At 41.4% G+C, this 23,386-nt stretch overlaps 1 protein-coding gene across 3 annotated transcripts in view; it reads left to right on the top strand.

The window, feature by feature from the left end:
• The window catches only part of Adcy8 (adenylate cyclase 8), a 289,342-nt gene that overhangs the window by 221,810 nt on the left and 44,146 nt on the right, over positions 1-23,386 (top strand). For all 3 annotated transcript variants that reach the window (XM_008845490.2, XM_029569544.1, XM_008845491.1), the window contains one exon: positions 8,986-9,158. In XM_008845490.2, coding sequence (XP_008843712.1) covers positions 8,986-9,158 — 173 coding nt within the window. The remainder of the gene's footprint in view (positions 1-8,985; positions 9,159-23,386) is intronic.

Genomic DNA, 23,386 nt, shown 5'->3' with positions numbered 1-23,386 from the left:
GAGAGGTGGACAAAAACATCTTCACCAGCCCACGGGCACAGGACTGGCCAAAGGGACTTAGCAACTGCTCTAGAGCCCATGTTCCTTCTCCTGCTCTTCCTCCCTCCTTCCTTCTTCTTCTTCTTCCCCTTTTCTGATTTTCATTCTCCCCATATGTATGCTGCTTCTCCACCCTCCTTCCTGCCTATTCCTCTGCCTCTTTCCATAGCTGCCCTCCTGCCTCTCGCTCTGCTCTCCCCCACCCTTGCCCCTTTCTGCCTCCTCACCTTTTCCTTTATGTATGTATCTAATTCCTTTGTCTCTTCCTCCCTATTCATTTCCTCCAAGCTCACCTATAAAATCCCATAGCAGAATGTGTCAGGGTCTCTATTGTCAAGCAGGTTTCTGCTTCAACAGTGGTGCATTCAAAAGTAAGAGAAAAAAAAGAAAGGAAGGAAGGGAGGGAGGGAGGAAGGAAGGAAAGGATGGGAGGGAGGGAGGGAGGGAGGGAAGAAGGAAGGAAGGAAGGAAGGAAAGAAGGACAGACAGGAGGGAGGAAGGAAGAGAGGGAGGGAGGGAGGTAGGAAGGAAGGAAGGGAGGGAGGAAGGAAGGAAGGAAGGAAGGAAGGAGGAAGAAAGCGAGGATGGGAGGGAGGGAGGAAGGAAGGAAAGAAGGAAGGAATGAAAGAAGGACAGATGGGAGGGAGGGAGGGAGGGAGGGAGGGAGGAAGGAAGGAAGGAAGGAGGAAGGAAGTGAGGATGGGAGGGAGGAAGGAAGGAAAGAAGGAAGGAAGGAAAGAAGGACAGATGGGAGGGAGGGAGGGAGGGAGGGAGGGAAGAAAGAAAGAAGGATGGACAGGAGGGAGGAAGGAAGAGAGGGAGGGAGGGAGGGAGGAAGGAAGGAAGGAAGGAAGGAAGGAAAGAAGGAAGGAAGGGAGGATGGGAGGGATGGAGGGAGGAAGGAAGGAAGGAAGAAAGGAAGGGAGGGAGGGAGGATGGGAAGGAGGGAGGGAGGAAGGAAGGAAAGAAGGAAGGAAGGAAGGGAGGATGGGAGGGAGGGAGGAAGGAAGGAAGGAAGAAAGGAAGGGAGGGAGGGAGGATGGGAGGGAGGGAGGAAGGAAGGAAGGAAGGAAAGGAGGGAGGAAGGAAGGAAGAGAGGGAGGGAGGGAGGAAGGTAGAGAAGGAGGGGGGATAAAGAAAAGAAAATAATTAAGAAACAGCAGAAAAGACACTCATAGAGGTGGAAAAAGCAAGTAAACTTAGGTCAAAGAGGTAGGGAGAGTTCTCAGAGAATCACTGGCTCAGGAGACATCCCAGCAGGGCACCAGTCATCGCCATGCCTATCTGGACCTCTCTTGGTCACAGAACCACTGATCTATCCCTGGACCTTCAGTCCAGCCTAGGAGATCTGTTACTCTAGATCTTTACAAATTAGAGAAGTTCTAGGTCAGAAGGGACAGCCACTGGCAGGCTCCAGGAGACCCAAACTAACCCCATACTCGGAGGACCCTGAGGAGACTTATTCTCTGAGATACTGCATATCCAGAGATCTTCCAATGTGTGAGATAAGAAAAGGTTCTGTCTGCATAGCCTTTCTGAGCATGAGAATTGGTCTGAGAAGCATTCCGTAAAGGAGAGGAAGCCTCACCTCTCTCCACCTGTATGTATAAAGCACCTGCTGGAAATGTAGAGCATCAATAAATCCTCCAGGTATACATACAGGGCAGAGGCTGCTGCCCCAGGTTCTCAGAAAGTAGCTTGCTCAGTGCACTCACCTGCCTTCCTGCCTGTCTTCCTTTCTTCTTCTTGTCCTTTCTCTTTTTAACTCTGTTACAACAGCTTGGTACTGACTCTTGAAATATATCTTCCTTATTCTTACTCCAATCGGAGAAGGAAGTAGACTCTTCCTGGGATGTGTAGGGATGGATGGGAGCAGGTCACACAGCCTGAGACTTCTGCCCTGATTTATGAGATTCTTTGGGATGATGACTTCCTGAGAATTCCTTGATTTGAAGAGCATGGGGTGTATCCCAGCACTGGGTGAAGGGGGTAGGGAACGAGGCTAAGACTTGGGTAGCCAGAGCTAGTTCAAGCTGGATTTCACTTCCAGCTAAGTCAGTCATTACTTTCTCTGAACCAGTTTCCTCATCTATAAAATGGGAAAATGAATACCTTGTTCTTTGGTGCTTGCCAATTTGAGTTGGCAAATAGTTCCTGAAATATGTCTGACATAAAACAGGTGTTCATGATGTGCTGATCTGTGTCCCTCTGTCACTCTAAATCAACACTCTATACCCATGGACACACACCTGCACTTCCCAGCTCAGGACCTCAGCTTTCATGGATTTTCCAGTCCTAAGAAAGTACCAGGAAACCTTTATGATCACATAGATTTTTTTTCTCTATGCCTCATTATCTATAAAATAAGGATGTAGTAGTTCTCACTTAAGCAATTATTGGATTAAGTGTATTCATTCACATAAAGAATTTAGGGAACATCTGCCAATCAATAAATCCCTGCCATGAGTTTTTATTTCCAGTAGAAAAATCTTGAGTATGCCCTGTCAGTATATGTTACACATAAGCATATTCAAAAAGAAAAAAATGTTACAAATAGATATACTCTAAAATGGAAATAAAACTGAGACAAAATAACTATAAATAAGAGATTCACTAGTTTCTTCTGTAACCAGAGGATCATCTTGCTCAGGAGTTAGTGGACTGTGGTCACAGGACAAATTCTTCAGCTGTGACAAACATCTAATTTGACCAATATTTGCCTCTTCAGGCTGTATAGCTGTTTCTCTACTATCTTCTGCCTGCCAAGCTAGAAGGAATTAGACATTCAGAAATTGAAGGCTTAATCCAACTCCCAGTACTTACAAGGGTCTGTTCCCAAGCAAAGCTCTAAATCTCTCTGAGCTTTGATTTGCTCTGCTATAGATATGATGTTTCCACATAAACTCAGTTAAAAACACATTACCAAATTAGATGATATGATATAAACATAAAATTATTATAACATATGATATAAAGAATAATTTAGTTCTAAGTTGGAAGCCTGTCACTGAAAAAAGAGTAAAAATGCAAAAAAAAACGGATGAAGAAAGTCATTTTCCAATTGAGTTAAAAGCAGTCTTATCAGCTTATGAAATGCAAACCACACACACACGCACTCACGCACGCACGCACGCACGCATGCACACAGTCATCATATCTGATACCAGCCCGTAGTTCTCAGGAGGCTCAGTGGAAAAACCTCATTTGAGAATCAAGCCCCTATATTATGTGCTCTGTCTAACAAGAAGACACTGTTTGTAAGAGCAGCCAGGGCCAGGACTGGCTGTGGAATAAAGGGTGCCTGAGAGCTGGTTTTCCAATAAAGAAATGACTGAGTCCTGCATCATGGAATCACCTGTCGAACACTCCCAGCCTTCAAGCCTCCCTTTTTCATGTGCTTTCACATACCTTTCCTCTCTGCTGTCTCACATACGTGATGGAATCATCTATTCTTTGTACTCTGACTTACATAACTATGACATATTTCAAATCACCTCATATTTACAAAGTTATTTAAGGATAGAAGATGATATCATAGTGTTATGGTAAAATTTCCCAAATGCCACACCCAGGATAGAACCTTAACAACATTTAAGAGAAAGAAAGCATCCTTCCCATGGCAAGCTCTACCTAGGAATTACTAGAAACAAGCAAAGGTAACACATGAAACTGTAGCTTTCAAGACACTGAGCTTTATAGCAATGAGGACAGGAAGCAAATGGAGTGAGTCCTGTGATCACCTGAGCATTGTTCATACTATGGCTCAGGGAAGCAAACCCAGTTGAAACCCAATGAACCCCTGACTTGGGAATAGTTACATGAGAGTCTCAGGAGATCAAAGTGACTTAGAGCTTGCAGAACATACCACCAAAGAGGAGAGAATTGCAGATGATCTGGTCAGGACAAGCATGTAAGAAACTGGTGATAAGGAAAGAACCATTAGAATGTATCAGTGTCTCCAACTCACACAGGGTTGAAAACACTGTTTATACCCCCACTGACTTAACAAGTCACAATCCACTGGACACTTGGCAGTTGGAGGGGGTCTTACTTCAGTTGCATTAAACAATTACTCCTAGATTATATACTACTTTGGTTCTTATTTTTTAAAGTATTTTATTGAGTTTTTGTGTATTTCATATAATAGATCTTAATCAAATGTACACCCTCTCCCCATTCATACCCTCATGTAGTCTCCCCCCATTGAATTTCATGCATATATGTTACGCCTGATCCAGTCAAGCTTTGTTCCCAGATGGCCCTCATTCCTTGGAGCCTAGTCAGCCTATCTAGAGTCACCCCCTTGGAGAAGATCTACTCTCCTTCGCCCAACAGTCATCAGTTGCCAACAGATCTTGGACTAGAGTTGGGACCCACTGCCCATATCCTTCATTCTGTGCTGGGCTTTTGTCTGATTAAGTCAGCATGGGTCTTGTGCAAACAGCCACCATTGTTGAAAGCTCAATGTAAGACCCAAAAAGATGATGCTACCCTCAGGTGATTTCATTAATTCCAAAAATGAATTTCAAGAGCATTCAAAGGAGTATAAAAACATCCAGAATTTAACAAAGTCACGTCACTATGGCTAGTATCTAGTGAAAGATAAGCAAATAATGAAAAGAGGGAAATGTGCCTGAAGATTATCAAGCATTGAAAGGAGGGAAATGGGGGGGGGGTGGAGAGATGGCTCAGCAGTTAAGAACAGTGACTGTTCTTGCATAAGACCCAGGTTTGAATCCCAGCACCCACATGGAAGCTAACAACTGTCTGTAACTCCAGTTCCAGGGGATCCGACAGCCTCTTCTGTCTTCCACAGGCATTGCACGACATGGGTGCACTTACCTACATGCAGGCAATACAGTCATACACAAAAAATAAAAATAATAAATAAAATATTTTTAAAAAGAAGGGAAATGTAAATAATGAAGGGGGGATTGCATAACAGAAATAAAGGCAGAGCTGGCTGTGTATGTGTAGTCAGCAAACATAAATGATGAGATAATTTTTGTAACTGTATTCCAGATGTTCAAAGCCCTAAGAGATAGGTGTAAGGTCTAAATTGAACATCTGGAAATGCGTGAGGCGAAAGTTCACTGGAAGGAAGTTAGTGTGACTAGACATTGCAAATCAAAAACAGTGAAACTGGTGACTTGGCCACAGAAGTGTCCAAAATAAATTAAAAAATAAAATAAGAATCAAAACCAGCATCAAGTACAATTTCAAGCAATGTATTGTATACATAATTAGAAGTCCCCTCCCCCCAAAGAGAAGAAAACTTATTTAAATAAGTAATGACCAACTTTTCCCAAATTTGAAGAAAACTATAAATCTAAATTTTCCTAAACTATAACAAATACCAGGCACAAGAAACATTACATATGCATGCATGCATGCACAGATGCACGCCACGTGCACACACACACACACAAATGCCTCTTTCCTAAGATAATGCATCCCAGTAAGCAGCTTAGAGTATTGGCCCAGTAATCTCCCCTTTCACCATTGGTGACTCAAAAATTATGACACCTTCATTCCTTGGATATGTGGGAACCCAGGCTGATGGTCAGGGAGAGCAACTTTGGTTTTTGCCTGTGTACCCTCACTGTGCTGCTTGCCCCATGATCTGAATTAGCTAGGAATCAGATTCTGTATGCTTGGATTATTCCCTTGAACAATAGTAACTTTTGGAAATTGGTTTCTCTCCTTCTTGCTGTGTGAGTTTAGGATGCCATGGGATTTGGGGAGCAACCAAGGAAGAAGGGAGCAACCAAATGGGCACAGAGGGTTCAGAATGTCTGAGTTGTGTGTGTAGATACTCAATTCCTTCTTCAGTAACCATTGTGTAAAATTCTTCTTCTTTGATGTTACATATTGTCAAGGAAATGTATATCATGACAATGTCCTAACATGATTATGGTGCCTTCCATTCTGGCATAATTTTTGGTGCACAGTAGATTCTTAGTTAAAAACCACATATTAATGAAGGCGTATTTTAATGTGTAAAGTGCTTATTTCATGCAGACAGAGCCAGATACTTCACCCCTCCACACTTTGTCAAGTCATGGGATTCCAGATCTTCCAGATTTAGAGGAATTTCATTTATTCATGATTTCCCAGATCAGTGTATCATCTGAGAGAAGAAAGCCTTGAGTATCAGAATAGAAAAGTACTATATAGACTTCCCCTGGACTTCAGAATTGGCAAAAGAAGCATACCTATCCTTAAATCACATCAACAATTGAATAAGACATGGTATACAAAGCCTTTGTAGAGTGCTTTGCGTAGACTGTGTCCACTGAGTGATTCTAACCGTCACAACTGCCCTCTACTAGCTCATCCTTGGGGTATAGTCATCCCCCAAAAACTGGTCCCTGTCTTACCCTGAGTTCATTTAACATAGGGTCTAGTCAGCCTCACACTGCCACATCTTTTGTGACTGTACATCTATCCACAGTCATCCTGCCTCCTGAATTTCCTTTGGTTTCTTTTTCCTCATATGGAAACTAAGATGTCAATGTGCACTGCAGTATCCAAAGTTCTAATGATCAAAATGATTTTATTATTGAGTCTCATCTTCCTTTTTCTAAGGAAAAAGTAATGTGTAGTTTGCCCCATTCTTCTACCAAAAATAACTGGGAACTTTGCTCAGTACCTAACATTTCTCTTTTTGTCCACATACTTTAAGTATAGCAATACAATTTGTATATTAAATATCACAATAATATAATAATTTGATATAGTTTTTAAAACAAATTTTTACAATGTATATTTTATTGAATTTGTGAGGATTTCATACATCTTAATCACATTTGGAACCCCACCCGTATCTGCACCCCTCCATAGCCTACCCATTGGATTTCACGCATTCTGTCATATATGTCAAGGATTTTGGAGTCAATTTTGTGTACTCAGATGTCTCTTGGTGTGAATTCATCCACCGGAGCCTGCTCAGCATATCTAGCATCACTCCCTTGAAGAAGATCAACTCTCTGAAAAATATTTTGGTCAGTGTGATAAATGTATTCAGTGACTAGCCCTGTCTAATTCCTATTGTACTAATGGTTAATGAAATTAAGAAGAAAGCCCAACTTTCACAGTCACTACATCAAAAGAATAACACGTTAGAGTCTTTTGGAAGGAAAAATGATTTTTGCTACTTCGTTACACAGAAAGATGAATTCATATATTCACCAGGTGGAAAAACTGATGGATTTGAAACTAGAAAAATCTTTTGTATACTAGAACTTTCCTGACTCATGTCCTTTTTTCCGCTCGTCCTCCTTGTCTCCTAATATTACACTCCACTGGTCTCCTCTCATACAAATCTTGGCATTATTATATTTTATCATGAAAACATTCAAAAGAAACTGGGAAGTTCATTATTATGCAGGATACAGAATGCACAGGGGTGTAAGAGCTCACTCCACATCAGGATATTCAACTCGCTGCCCCATTTCATAACGCACGCTAAAGTAACAGCAACATACACTGCAAAAGAAAATCATTCACAAAAACATACATATTTGCATTGCAATCATAGTATTGTATGCAATTTTGAATCCTGCCTTCCAGTTTAATTATTGAAAACCCTCCCTGTGCTGTTGTTAAAATGCTCTTCTGAAAGCCGTGGTAACAGCAGCTTCTGTCCTTTGTTCTCATGGGTTTTAACTGCTCTCTTCCAGCTCTCTTCTTTGTGTCACCCCCTCAACTTCCCACTCACTAGTCTTATTTCCTTTCTCCCCCAGCCCCTAAACATGGCAGTCAGTACATGTTACTTTCTGTGTCTTCTTTTTTATGTTCTCAGTGCTTTTTCACACAGCCATAACTTCAGCTGAATAATGCCAAATGTGCAACCCCGGGCCACATCTGTCTCCCTGAGCACAGAAATTGTCTTTGCTTGACAGAAACCTGGTGCTGACATTGGGTCCAGAATCTACCATGTTATAGAAAACATGTATGTGATAGTTTTAGATCTGTGGAGGGGTTTTCCGCCCCGTCACAAAGCCTTGATGCTTCTGCAACTTCCTGTTGACCTCCCATTTCCCACTCTCCCCCAACTATTCACTCATGGTAGAAAAGGGACAAAGGAGATGCTCTGGTGCTTTCCAGGGCCTTGCTATCTTTCATACTTCATGGTTTTGCACTTCCATAGGGCTCAACTTTAAAGTAGCATTTTAGCTAAGCCCTACGAGTCAGTAAAGTGATTCCTATGCATGGAATAGAGGTGGCAAGAGATACTGGGTAGAAAATGAAAGTGTGTGTTCAGTGAAGATGAAGTCCAAGAACAGGTGCAGATGAAAAATAAAAAGAGAAGGGGGATGGCTCAGCAGGTTAAGGCACTTGTCACAAAACCTGATGACCCAAGTTCAATCCCTGGAATCCACATGATGGAAAGAGAGAGCTAACTCCCACAAGCTATCCTCTGACCTCCACACTTTTGCCACATGGTACGTGCATACACACACACACACACACACACACACACACACACACACACCACGTGCACAGGCAAATAAATAAATGTGATTTTTCTTTAAAAAAAAAATCTAAGCTGTCCCTGAGAACAAAAGCAAGCAAGGTAAAGGGAAGGTAAAGAAGGAAGCAGGCTGGAGGTGAGATCTTTAAGGGAGTAGAGCAGAGCCTGCAAACTTCAGATGGCCTGCCTGAGGGCCATGGGGAAGAAGACATCAAGGATGAGACTCGGGTTTTTGCTTTGGAGATAATGTGAATGATGATGCCATTCACAGTGAGAGGGAGCAGAGACTTGGTGGGCGAATGAATAGTTCAAGTCAGAGCTTATTGAATTCCGCTGGTAGGAGGACTCAATGTCCCAGGGGAAAGGTTCAGCAAAACATCTTCCTAATGAGGCCTGTGGGCATTCAGGACTAGGAGAGGGAGCCTCAGAGAGTCTCCTGGTGTCTGACCACCTTCCTTCTCTGTTTACAGTACTTCGTTTTCACTGGAGTATTGGCCATGGTGACCTGTGCAGTTTTTCTCCGGCTTAACTCCGTCCTGAAGCTGGCTGTGCTGCTAATTATGATCGCCATTTACGCCCTGCTGACTGAGACCATCTACGCAGGTCTTTTTCTGCGTTATGACAACGTGAACCACAGTGGAGAGTAAGTACCCACCATAGTGTTCAAAAGTGCCCAGGTGCCACAGGAAATGAAACTGCTGGGAGAGTGATAGAGGGAGTTACTGAAGCTGAGGGACTGGCTGCATATTGATTTATGTCTCTGCTTGAGCATTCTTCGGCCTATAAGTCCAGGCAAAAACCCAGTTTTCAGTCTATTAAATATAGATTAATTATAATAATTGTTTAAAATTTGGACTAAACAGTATGTAATAGCTCAGGTTTCCCCCATACCTAATAATTTATGCTTTCTTCAACATTAATAGTTCTAAGGCCTGTGGTATCTGATTTTGATTTAGCTGTAACAATATTGACAGCAGCAGCCACTGCAGAATGAGCTGTTTCCTGATTTTTTTTATTTCTAAAATATAGAAAAAAAGTGAAAAAAGTAAAGTCTAAGTCCAGATCCCTTAGAGCAAAGGGCCCAAGGCTAGGCTAACAAGTTAATACAACTCTAGAGCAATGAAAGTGAATGGACACCATAAGGAAGAAGAATGTGGAGGCAAAAGCAAGCTGTCTCCTGATGCAGCCAGCTCAGTTGTGAAGAGATTCAGCTGGTGTCTTGGAAGATCCACTCACTCAGCCAATAGACGTGTCAGTGGGGATGGGAAACATGTCTCAGAGTACAGGGAGGTGAAAGAATGTGTCTTCTGATGCCTACACATTCCTTTCCCCATTGGACACACTTCAGTCACTGAATGCACTTCCTGAGACATCACTTGGCCCATTTAACAGCCAGTTTATGAAACCATACTTCATCCAGGAAATATTGGAAGGAACCAGGCATTGAATCCTGGGCTGACTGGGCTCAAGTGTAGAAAGCACTCATGTCAACCGAAGCCAGAATAAAGTTCTAATAGTCAGAGAGGAAAAAAGACCAAGATAACCCAAAAAGCCTCCAAAAATATGTACAAAATTTGCATAAGCATCTATGAATCAACCACCAAAAATAGATCATGACAGCAGCCACATTCACCTCCATATTGTGAAAGAACAAAACATATCAGATATTCAAATTCTCTTCCCTGTGTTCATCTCCTCTCTCCCTCCCAAGAATCTTATGGGGGGGTGTTGTTTTCTTTTTCTACCTTCATGGATGTGTTTGATGTGCATGTATGTGTGTGTAGGTTCACATGTGTTTGTATGCAACTGTGTGTGAGTGCACACACACATCACACATGTGAGTGGCATGTGCCTGAGGAGGACTAGACTGATGTCAAGAATCACTGTTGGTCACTCCTCCACCTTATTCTTTGAGGCAGGGTCTCTCAATCAAACCCAGAACTTGCTGATATGGCTACTCTTTCCAGCTTGCCTTGGGGAATTCCATCTCCACTTTCTGAGACTAAAATTACAGGCTGGCTACCACGGCCACCCGGCATTTATGTGGGTTATGAGGATGGGAACTCCAGTCCTCATACATGCATAGCAAGGGCATTAACCACTGAGCAACCTCCTTATCTTGGCACACTGAATACATATCCTTTCCAGTTATGACTTTACTATATACTTAGCTGTCTGCAGCTATGAATCATCACACTCTTTTTTAATCATATAATATTGTCTTTTTAAGATCCACATAGATTGATATCTGCAGATCTAATTCATTTTGCCTGGGGTCCATACATGCAATAAAATGTCAAAATATCAAACATCTTTTATCCTTTGGCCTATTAATAGATGTTCAGGATGTTACTAGTTTTTTCTGCACTTGTCTCCTCGGGCTTTATACAAAAACACACTTGCTGAATTGTAGGTTATCTGCCAAATTACTCTCCAAAGTGGCTGAAACACTTTTCCTCTTGTTGTAACTGTCCTGTTGCTTTCGATTCTCACCCATTCTGTGGCTACCCCTTTTAAGTACTGCTGAATTTATGGCACTACATTTTGGTGTTTGTGTGTACGTGCGTATACATGTTTGCACGTGTGGAACTGCACACCCGTGTATATGTGCATGCAGAAATCCAAAGTTGCTATCTAATGTCTTCAGTCTGGGCACCCTGCTTTACCCAGAGCTCACTGATTCTGGCCAGTCTAAGTAGCTCTGACTCTTGCATGCTGGGATCATACCATCATGCAGCCATCATTCCTGCCCAACTTTTATTACACGGTTTCTGGGTATCCAAACTCTGGTCCTTGTGCTTGTGTGGCAAGTACCTCGCCCTCTGAGCCATCTCCCCAGCCCTGCAACTGCATTTTACTTCACTGTTTTTATTTGCAGTTCCTCATTATAAATAAGTCTGTGCATCTTCTTGACCATTTCTTGACCATTTGACCTGAATTTCCAGGTCATATTCTGCCAGGAAATTTTCCAGAACATTTTTTTTGCCAAATTTTCCATGGAACTGTTAATGTCTTTCTTGCTGGACTTCAAGATGTTTTTTTTCTGCCTTTAATTGGCAGGAAAATTATATATATTCATGTTGTACAACATGACTTTTTATAGATGAATACATTGTAGAATAGCCAAATGGAGCTAATTACACATACTTTGCCTGACACTTATTTTTATGGTGAGAGCACTTAAAAAAATCACTCAGCAATGTTCAAGTATACAATACACTGTTATTGACTATAATTACCATGTTGTACAATAGAAGTGAATCTTTCTCCTCTGGTCTATCAGAAACTTTAGATCATTTGACCAACAATTCCCAATACCCACTCCCAGTTCCAGTAAATACCACGCTACTCTGTACTTCTGTGAGTTCAACATTTTTACATTCTGTATCTAAATGAGAGCATCTAGTTCTTCGTGTCTGATTTATGTCACTTAACAAATTCATCCATGTGGTAGCAAATGGCAAGTGTCCTTTTTTAAGGATAAATAGTATTCCTTTGTGAGTATATACATATATACACATTTTTTATCCACTTGTATTTTAAAATATACTTCAGTTGCTCTCGTATTCGTTCCATCAATGTTCACAATAGACAAGATATAACAGTTCTTTATCATTTCTAGATACTAATTTGTTATACATACATGTCATAGATTTTATGTGTTTTGCCCTATTTAATCGCAGAAACGTTCTGAAGAAGGCTAAGAGAGGTTACCAATTACTTAGGTTTATGTGGCCAGGAAACAGTACATCTGCACTGGAGCTTGGGTCTTCCTAGGTGGAACCTCCACCATCATGAATGCCACATTCATCTTTTCTAAATAACACCAAAAATCCTTCCAGTCATGCTGCCAGGACTCGCAGAGAGTCAGACTAGTTCCAAATTAGAAACATGATTAGTGGCAGCACTTGTCCCAGGATCATGCAGAGGAGCACAAAAAGAGGGAAAGTTGTATAAATGAAGAAGGTCACCTTTGTAGTTAAAAAAAATACCCATAATGTAGTTCATTCAAAAGGAGGCACTATTAATGGCACATGCAATAGCTTAAAGCCCCATCCAGCCTGCTCTATTAGAAAGTCACTTTCCATCACTGGACCTCTGTCTGCCCATAGGTAAAGTACAGTACACAGCTGGTCTTTCTTGGTCAGCTAGGGCTGTCATCATAACATATCACAGACAATGATTGGCTTCAACAGCAGAAACCCAAGAAAAGCGTTTCTTGCAGTTCTGGAGGCTGGGAAGACTAAGGGTGCACATTCCAGCCCACTAGGTTCCTGGTGAAGGCTTTTTTCCTTACTTATAAATGGCAAAATTCCTGCTGGGTCCTCAAATGGATGAGAGAGAGAGACAGAGAGACAGAGAGACAGAGAGACTGATGCCACCACATACAGTTAGACTGAAAGTCAGGACATGAAGGGGAGCCAAGTTTATTCCACAGCTCTGTCGCAGGGCTACTGTGAATCTCAGAAGGGGCTGGAAGATGGCTCAGTGGTTAAGAGCACTGACTGCTCTTGCAGAAGACCCAGGTTTGATTCCAAGAACCCACATGGTGGCTACCAACTGTCTGTAACGCCAGTTCAGGAATCTGACGCCCTCTTCTGACCTCCATGGGCATTGCACATAGGTACACTTACATGTAGGCACAGGACTCATATACATTAAACAAACAAACAAGCACTTTACACACACAGGGGAGCAATCATTTGAATGTTCACAAACTGTTCAGGAGAATCTGTGGCTGAGCACTGACTGCTCTTGCAAAGGACCTGGGTTCAATTCCCAGCACCCACATGGTGGCTATGAACACCTTAACGCCAGTTCCAGGGGAATCCGAAGCCCTCTTCTGACCTCCACAGCTTTGCACAACATGGGTGGACTCACATACATGCAGGCAATACACTCATACAAATTAAAATTAAAATAATAAATTTTTTTTTTAAAAAATTCCTTGTCACATAATAAGTATATATGATCATTCTTAGTCCCTCCAACTTCTTAGGAGAGAGGTTCACCAAATTTGGTTCAGAGGTCTTCAGGAAAGGTAACTTCTGGTAAATGTCATGAGAGTAGCGATAATCCCAAACTCAATGGCTGATGAAGTGTTTGAGTTGTTTCCTCGCTCAAGATCCATCATAGTTATGTTTGTTTTTCTCGCTCTCTGATACCAAAATGAGTAAATTAGGAAGAAATGAAAGGCTCAGTTGGCCTTCAATCTCAGCTACAGTACAAGACAGTGAATCAGAAGATTCATCCTGTTGACCATCACAGGCTGATGGGACATTTCAGAAGTTTGTTCCTGATTGCTCCTGGGAAAAGCAGGTGGGTTATAAAATGTGGCAGTCACAAAAAACCCTGAGTGGGACAGTCTGGCCACTTCTCAACTGGGACGGTCCCAGTCCTTCAGGCTTCTGTCTCCCACTCTGCTCATCAAGCCTCCTCCATGACATCCTGTCTCAGTAGATAATGTTGAGTCCAAAAACTGGGAGAGCTTTTATCCCTAATGTCATGTCAGTCAGTAGATACTAATCTTCCTCAGCATCCATATCCAGGAAGCATTATAGTGTTTTGCATAAGAGTACCAATTCAGGAGTTAAACTACCTGGATTCAAACCTCGGTTCTTCCAACAGCCAGGTATGGAATGATTCGACCTCTCTAAGCCCCGTCACTCTCATTAGTGAGCAAGAGTAACTCTTATTCCTATGGTATAGGAATGTAAAAAGGATCACATCTGATCATGGAAACTCAGCATAAGGCCTGGCATAAAGTAAGCACTTGTGTTAACATTTGTTATTAAATATGACCTCCCCATTCTATAAATCATAATATTCTAGAAAGTTCCTCATCCTCATCTCAGGATTTCTGTTCCCTAACTGGTCTCCCAGCATCTAACCCACATCAAACTATCTTTTCAATTCATATTCCTTCTTCAAATCCTTCAGTGACACTCTGTTACCTGTTAGAAGCTTAACATTCAACTGGTTTGCTGAGGATTCCCAAGCTCGCATTTATCTGACCCGTACTGACCTCTTCAGTCTTTTCTCCTACAACTGCACAGGTTGCCGTTTGTAGCTTGTACTCTAGCTAGGGGAAATCACATGCTGTTTCCAAAATGACTGTCTACATGTACCTCCCCCAGTGTTGATGTGTCCATCTCCAGAATTCCAACTCACTATTCTTGAGACTTAACTCTAGGACAGCTTCCTTGGTGACAGCCTGTTATCATTCCTCGTTCTCTAGTCCTTGTGAATAATTTTCTAGCACTGCAGTCACCTCTCCATGTTGCAGTCATTCATTTCCAGGCCTTCCTCTTCCATTATAGCAGAAGCTTTAGAGGGAAAGGACCATCCCTCATATTCATATTTTCAGCCCTTAAGAGTATCTGGCAATAAGTGTCCAGTTAAAATTTGCGGAATAAAATATTAAAGAGTGCCTGAATAGAAGCATTAGTCATTTGGAATCACACAACATTATTCATTCCCAGTAAGTCTACTCTCATCTACAACCTAATGATTTTGTGTCACTGTTGTCCTTAAACTGTGTGCTTCCTCATTCTATTAGCACAATTTGCTTTTGGACTTAAGCACAATGCTTCGCAATTAATGTCATTCTACTTGGCTAAGCTTCTATCTTGTTCAAGATCATTTGCTGTCCTTAGCCTCTCGTAGCTTTATTGGCTATACATCCTGAAAATCAGAAAAGTCTATTTCTGTACTACTTATGCCTTGTTGACTTGTTGAAATATAGGCAAAATACAGGAATCTACCCCCACATTGAAACACAGGTCAGAAGACCTACAATTAAGTTCTGGCTCTTGCTTCTGCCCACCAGTGGCCATATTGCTAATCTGGGAAAGCAGCATCTGTTTACTAAGAGCATCAGTTTTTGGGAAATGGTCTCTTCCCAATATCCACATTGACTCCTGGAAACAGCAGGGACTCATCATATTCCTCTGCCTCCAGAGGAGCATCAAGATCACTTGCTGTACTCCAACAAAATCTGTCAAGATTTACCACATACCTGTTGTTATGAGGTAGGTGCTTACAAACACAACAGGTAGCATCTCTGTCCTTCATTTCCATGCACATCTGCCCTCCCCACCCCATGCTCCATCCCCAGCCATGTTTCCTGACTTTATCCATTCTCAGCTCTGGCATTTGGAGGCAAAACAGCATGAGTAGAGTTTCTTAGAGGTCTCCAGGCTACTTGGTTACTCAAGTCATACATGCAAGACTATGTTAGTAGTGTTAGGTACTGAAGACATTTCAAACATAAAATTAACAGATGTTCTCATAAGTGAACAGAAATTGGAATAGTTGAAGTCAAGAAAAATTACATAGGAAAGAGCATTTGGAGAGAACCAAGGAAATTTGTAGCTGGCAGAATCTAGGTGCCATAAGTCATTGGAACAAATTTCTTCTGACCTAAATTGCCATCCTTTTGATCTCTGTTTGCAATCGGAATGGTCCCAAGCTTGGTTTAATACCCTTCTAACACCATCATAAAATTCTTGAGTCTTTTAAAGTTCTTATAGCATTTTTATTCTGTACTTGCCCCCACAAAAGTGTGAGTGTGGAGGTTATCCTATCTATCCACTTGGTAGATCAAGGTAGACATGAGAAGCCAACAGCCAAGAAGTACTCACATGTAGGACAAAAGCCAGACAGCTTTCCTGGAGCATAGCATAGACTTCATCCTCCCATCTATCTCTTTGTTTAATATACACTGCACCTTCTGCTGAGAGCTTTGGCTATGCCTTGAAAATTCAGTGCAAATAAGACATCATTTATGTGCTTTAGGAGCTTAAGGGGGTTATAAGGTATGTAGGAAGACATCATAACTACTGAAAGAAGGTCACAGACATCTTGGTTGACAGTCAGTCCCCACCACTCCATTAGCTCTAGGAACTCAAGCAGATCACAATATTTTTGGAGGGGGCAGTGTTACTGTTTGCTGTTTGAAGTTCTTTGATAGCATCATCAAGTGAAGTGTGAAGGCTCCCATTCATGTATAAAGCCCCAACTTTTTATGTGAAAGGGACTATCTAGATGGTCTCAGTTACTCGACGTATGATGTTTAGAACTGTAATCATAATCATGAGGTCATTCCCAACCTCTTTCCATGCTCAGCCTTCTGCATGTACCCAATGCAGTGCTTTTTCCTCATTTTTGTTTGTTTGTTTGCTTGTTTGTTTGTTTATGGCCCATTGCATTTGATTAGGGTTGCCTCACAAGTATGGGTGAGAGTTATTTATTTGAGCAAGGGTGGCCTACCAGTGGCCACACCGCTGAGGAATGTGACTTATCCTACTCCAACAGATGTTAATTGCCTGTCGCTCCTCAGAAAACAATTGTGCCTCATGAGCTCCTTTCCCTCCAGGATGGACCATTGCTCATCACAGCCTGTGTGGGTCTTAAGCAGATAGCCACTGCTGTGGTGAGTTCACAGGTGCAGTAGCCACGCCATGGCCAGATGACCACTTTTCTCTACACTCCTTCCCATTCTCTGGCTACTACATTCCTTTCAACCCTCTTCTGCGGTGCTCCCTGAGCCTTGGAGCAGGTGATATAAAGGTCCCCTTTAGGGATGAACACTCAGTTGACACTTGTTCTCTGCATTTTAACCAGGTAGTACTTGGAGCAGAAGATTCTCTGACTAAAGCTGAGAGCAGCATCGATCTATGGGTATAAATATAAATACTGATAAGTTTGACATAGTCATATAGCAAAACAATAGCAGGTTTCCTCCAAGGTCTATGGTCTCCCCTGTCATTAGCTATTGACCAGGTTTACAGTACCAAGCACAAATTCCTCCTGTGGAACAGGCTTAAAATCTAATCAGAAGTAATCAGAAGTGGTTGGTTATCCCCATAAATATCACACCACTATTGCACACACTGGGCACATTGTGCCTGGAAATTGGTATTGTAGCTCATGAGGCTCACAGCTGTGAAAGACTCTGGAGGAATTTTCTTTCCCCAGCTGCCTGCATAACATCTTTAGGCACCATGAAAGCCAACCAGTAGGGGATAAGCTTCCAGCACAGTTCCAGACTTATTCCTCTAAATCTTACAGGCAAAGTAGATGAAATCTTCAACAATAGGGTCTTACCATCTTGATCTGGTTGGAAACCAACAGCAACTACCTGTACTGTTTGGGAAGCCTCTGTGACCAACTCATAAAGAAGCATCCCCTATCTGGCAGTTAGGTTTTTGTTTAATAATCTATGACTTCTAGCAGTAAAATTATCCAACCATATAGTATACCTCCTTTCAAAGTATTTTCCATTTAATTATATTTTTATTTATAATTTTTATTTTTGTGTATGAGTATATTGCCTACATGTACATAAGTGCACGCATGTCGTGCAATGCCTGTGGAGATCAGAAGAGAGCATCGTATTTCTCTAGAACTGGAGTTATGGAGGTTGTTAGCCACTATTTGGGTGCTGGGAATCAAACCCAGGATCTCTGCCCCAGCAGCCAGTGCTTTTAACTGCTGAGCCATCTCTCCAACCCTCTTTAATTATATTATATTTTAATTATTTTTTAATTGAGCTCAAAAATAGTAGGAGTCTATGTAACTTTTTCATATATCTTTAATTCTGATTAATCTGAAAGCCCTCATCTCTGCCACCCCTCCAGTCCCAGCCCCCTTATGTCTCTCTACTCCCAGTAGCCCCAACTCCAGTTCCATATCCATGTGTTGTGCCATCCCACTTCTCTTAGTGGCCTCTCCCCCAGTGCTCTTTTCCTAGCTTCCTGGCCTCTACAAGGCACTCTAGGTTAAAAACAGAAGGCTAAACCTTTGAAGTAAAGATTCACATATGAGAGAGAATATGAAGTGTTTGTCTTTCTGAGCTGGGGCTACATCACTCAGTATATTTTCCAGTTCCATCCACTTTACTGCAAATTTCATACCATTTTTCTTTCATGCTGAGCAAAATTCTACTGTGTGTATTCATGACGTTTTCATTGCTTATTCATCAGCTGACAGACATCTAGGCTTGTCCATTGCTTAGCTATGGTGAACAGGACAGCAGTGAACATGGATGTCCAAGTATTTTCGTGGTAGGATAACAGCTTCTTAGCTATTGATCAAGACAGCAAGAAGTATCCAAGTGGGCCGCCCTAAACATAGGCACACATGAGCACCACTTAACAGACTCAGTGCATGGTGTGTGTGTGTGTGTGTGTGTGAACATATATATGTGTATGTAATAATAATAACCACAAAAGAAGACAAGAAATTTAGACTGAGTCGGGGGAGGAATGGGAAGAGTTAACAGGGAACTGAAAGGGGTGGAAATAATGAAAATACAGTACTTACGTATGAAAATCTCAAAATTTAAAAAATTACACTTAAAAAAGAAAGAAGTGTAAGTGACTGGTTCAGATATGATATAAAATAAGCTTGCAAAAAGGTACATCATAACATGGCACCAAAATAAAAATAAATTTAAACAGAGTGGTTTATTGGAAGTCTCATGGAGGCAAATGGGAACTACTAACGAGAAATTCAGAGAGGTTAATAGTCAGTAGTGAAAGCTCTGAATTTGACATCTGCAATGTGGGTTCATATAATGACAGTGTGCACAAGAGAGCTGTGTGACTTTAATCAATGACCTTGTCTCTCAGTGCCTCAGTCACATAGTTGTAAAATAAAAGACTTGCAAAGGGTATTTGTTATATATGTATTATACACAGTACAGAATAGAATGGATTTCAAACGAACTGTAATGCATCTAATTACACAGGCTTATTATCATAATCTATATTAAGTGTAAAAGTAGCTTACAAAACAATATGAGTCATGCAGTTCTCAATGTATAAACATATTTTTGCATGGAAGAAACAGAAATGACATTTAATGGACTCCAAAATATTAATCATTGTTTTCTCTGGATGCTAAGCTATCTCTTCGGGTTTCCAGATTCACCACAATCAGCACAAATATTTCATCAGTGAATCACACTCAAATCAAATATTAATTTTATGATACATCAGATAAAAATGATCTCCAAAGATTATCATAACCCTAAAAATTCCCTTACTTTCCATGTGTTTTCAATGAACAATGTTCCTTTTGACAGAGATGAGAGTTCTGCTTCAGTGATTTTATTAAAACAAATAAGTCATCTCAAAATGCCCTTGGTTTTAAGTCCCTGAAACACAGCATTCAGCAAAACATTATAATATGGAATAGATTTTAGTCATTTGGCTCTCTGGATGTTTAAAAAAAATCTGACAAGCTAAAAGAAAACTTCAAAATTCATATGAAAATTCTTTTGGGCTATTTCTCAACTTGGTCGGATTATCATTCATATGCTGCAGTCCCTATTTAAGCTTTTTATATGAAATTCAGATAAACACTCCAAAATTATTCATACTTTTCTTTCACTTTTATTCTGAGTTTGGTCCAGTCATGCTTCTATTTTCAGGCAATCACTGTTTGCAAAATGATTCAAAAATTATTTGTATTTTCTCTTGAAAATGTGTTTCAAATGATAAATTTCTGGGCTTGAAATAAGATTTCTGCATCACAAAGAAGAGGAAGTGCCAGGCAGAGCAGGAGTTTGGGAAAGACTGACATATCCCAGGGGAAGTTCTAAACATAGGACATTTCCCATTTAAATGAAGCATTGTGAACAAATGATCCTTTAAATCAGCACTGCCATGGACAACATTACGTGGCAGGGGCTTTACAGGGTGAGGAGAAGGAAAGGACCAGGAACCATACCAAGCAGTTCACCATGCTTGTTCATTTTATCCTCACAGTTAAGGAGGTCCTTCACAGATGAGTTAGCTGAGACTCAGAGATACTGAGTGACTTGTCCAGGGTCAAACAAGTGGTGAAAAAGAGTGCTGAGCTAGGAGCCTGGGATTCCTTCAGAGTTCATACTTTTAATGATTTTTCTAGCACCCCACAAACATCAGGAACCAGAGAACTAGATGACAGTAAAGAAAAAGAATGAGGGAGCTAGAGAGATAGCTCAGAGGTTAGCACTTCCAAAGGATGGAAGTTTAGTTCCCAGCACCTTCATGGGGTGGCTTACAACTGCCTGTAATTGCAACTTCAAGGGATCTGAGGCTCTCTTCTGGACTCTCTTGGGTACTACACTCACAAGCACAAACACGTACTTAGAAACATACATATAGATATTTTTTTAAATCTTCCCAAAAAACAAAGGAGAAAGGAAGGGAAGAAAGGAGAGAAAGAGAGAGAGACAGGCAGAGAGACAGAGACAGAGAGACAGAGACAGAGAGACAGACAGAGACAGAGACAGAATATGACTGAAATGTACATATCCTCTAAATAATCAAAGTGGTGAAGGATGGATAGGTGGGTGGGTGGGTGGATGGATGGATGGATGGGTGGGTGACTAGGTGGATGAATAACAGGTGGGTGGATGGGTGGGTGGATGGGTAGCTGGATGATGGGTAGGTGGATGGATGGGTGGCTGGGTGGATGTGTAGATAATGGGTGGATAGATGGATGGATGGATGGATGACTCTACATTCCAATATATGAGTTACAGTCCAACTCTTCACATCAGCACTCTTGTTGACACCAAAAGACTCAAGTCCTCTCTCCTACTGAACTTTCATGTGACTTCAAACATGACATGTGATATTTGCTTCTCATTCTGAGACTGGAGGGCTTATAAATCAGCTGTCCAAGAAGATGCATGGCTTGTAGCAAAACCACAGCATTTTTTTTCATCTTTTGCATTTTTATTGAATTTTTGAGATTTTCATACAATATAGTTTGATGGCATTTAGATCTGCTCCCTCTCCCCACCTTCCCCCCTGATTCCCACCCAATTTAAATTTTTGTTTGTTTGGTTGGTTAGTTGGTTTGTTGGTTTTGCGGGGTGTTGGTGTTTTATTGCTATTGTTCCTTTTGTTTTGGGGGGTTTTTGACAGGGTTTTCTTAGTCCCAGCCTGTCTGGAATTCACTGCGTGGACCAGGCTTGCCTCTATCTCACAAAAATTTGATTGCCTCTGCCTCCTGAGGGCTGGGATTAAAGGTGTGTGCCGCCACACCTGGCATCAGTATGATTTTTTTTAATTTTTTCTTTTTTTATTGAATTTTTGAAAATTTCATACAATATATTTTAGATCCCCTCCCTTATCTTCACCACACCTACCTTACTATCCTACTCAATTTCATATATATACATCATATAAACATTAGAGACTAGAGAACTAGATGACAGTAAAGATAAAGAATGAGGGAGCTAGAGAGATGTCTCTGTAGGCATATGTATCCTTTAGTGTGGATCCATCCATTGGAGCCTGGTTAACATACCAAGAATCACAACCTTAAAAGAGACTAACTCCCCCCTTCCCAACAACCACCCATTTCCAATAGTTCCTTAGGTAGGGCTGGCTTTTCTTACCCACTTCCCCACACATCTGTGCTGGGATTTTGTCTGACTTGAGCTTACATGGTACTTATGCATGATGTCACGTTGCTGTGAGTTCATATGAGTAACTTCCCAGCTGTCTGCAAAACTGTTTCCTTATGGCCATCCACCACCTCCTACAATCTTTCTGCTACCCCTTCCACAACGGTCCATTTGCCTTTGGAAGCTAATGGTGCCCAATTCAAGGATAATCACTCCGCAGTCTCTTATTCTCTGCACTTTGGTCAGTTGTGGGTTTCTGTGCTATCACCATCTTCTGTATAAGGAGGATTCTCTGGTGAGAGTTAAAAGATACATTAATCTATTGGTATAACATGTCTTTGGGAGTCACTTTAATACTACATATATTTAGTAGAATAATGGGACTAGGCTCTCACCTATGACCTGTGGCCTACCTAGCCACATGTTCCCAGGCCTGATACCAATGTCAGGTATGGGTTCTGTCTTATGTAGCAGACCTTAAGTCCAAGTAGAAAGTGATGGGTTGCTCCCATAAAGTTCATACCGCTAATGCATGAGAGGTCATATCTTGCCAGGCCATTTGTTGTTGAAGCTCAGGATTCACAGCTAGGTAAGGTTAATAATTTTTCTTTTCCAGTAGCATGCACAGCACCTTCCACACTATGAAAGCTAGTCAGTAAAGATGAAGTCAGTACCGGCATGATTTCTCCCTTTTTTCCTACAGCTCATGTTTGTAGTATCTTCAGAAGTAGGGTCTTCCTGTCAAGTTCTAGTGGGTGCCTAAGGGCAGGGGCAATGATCATTATTATTTAAGGATCTTAGGGACTTCTGGTCAACAGTTTCAAAAGTGAGAGTCCATCCGTGGCATTGGGCATTTAGTTTGCTAGCCTATGGTATCTAGTAAGGGTCCTTTCCCTGTTACAAAGTAACTCCTTTAAATCTTTTATAATGTATATTTATACAGTGTAAGAAGGTTCTAACGTGGGAGGCTTTCATACGGCTTCTTTGAAAGGCCTCTAGCGTCAGTCACGCATCTCTTGTGTCCTTCTCTGCCCCACCCTACCACTCCCCAGCCCAATTAATCCTTCCTACTCTATTATTCTTCTTTCCCTCTTTATATCACTGCATTCTATGTTCCCTCACATGAAGCCTCCCCATCTGGATTTTCCAATTGAACCATAAATGTCTAAGAATTCAAATCTAACATCCAGCTATGAGAGAGAACATATGATGTTTGTCTTTCTGGGTCTGGGTTACCTCACTCAGGATATTTCCATTTCTACCCATTTTCCTATGAACTTCATAATTTCACTTTTTGATAGCTGAGTAATATTCCATTGTGCAAGTGTACCTTACCTTCATTATCCTTTCATCAGTTGACGGACATCTAGGTTGTTTCCACTTCCTGGCTACTGTGAATAGAGCAACGATGAACATGAATGGACAATTTGGGAGTTTATGCCCATGAGTGGTATGGCTGGATC

Source organism: Nannospalax galili, unplaced genomic scaffold (assembly GCF_000622305.1).
Source record: "Nannospalax galili isolate Female #2095 unplaced genomic scaffold, S.galili_v1.0 scaffold380, whole genome shotgun sequence".
In the NCBI taxonomy this organism is placed as follows: Eukaryota; Metazoa; Chordata; class Mammalia; order Rodentia; family Spalacidae; genus Nannospalax; species Nannospalax galili.
This window is presented reverse-complemented; position numbering and strand designations above follow the sequence as displayed.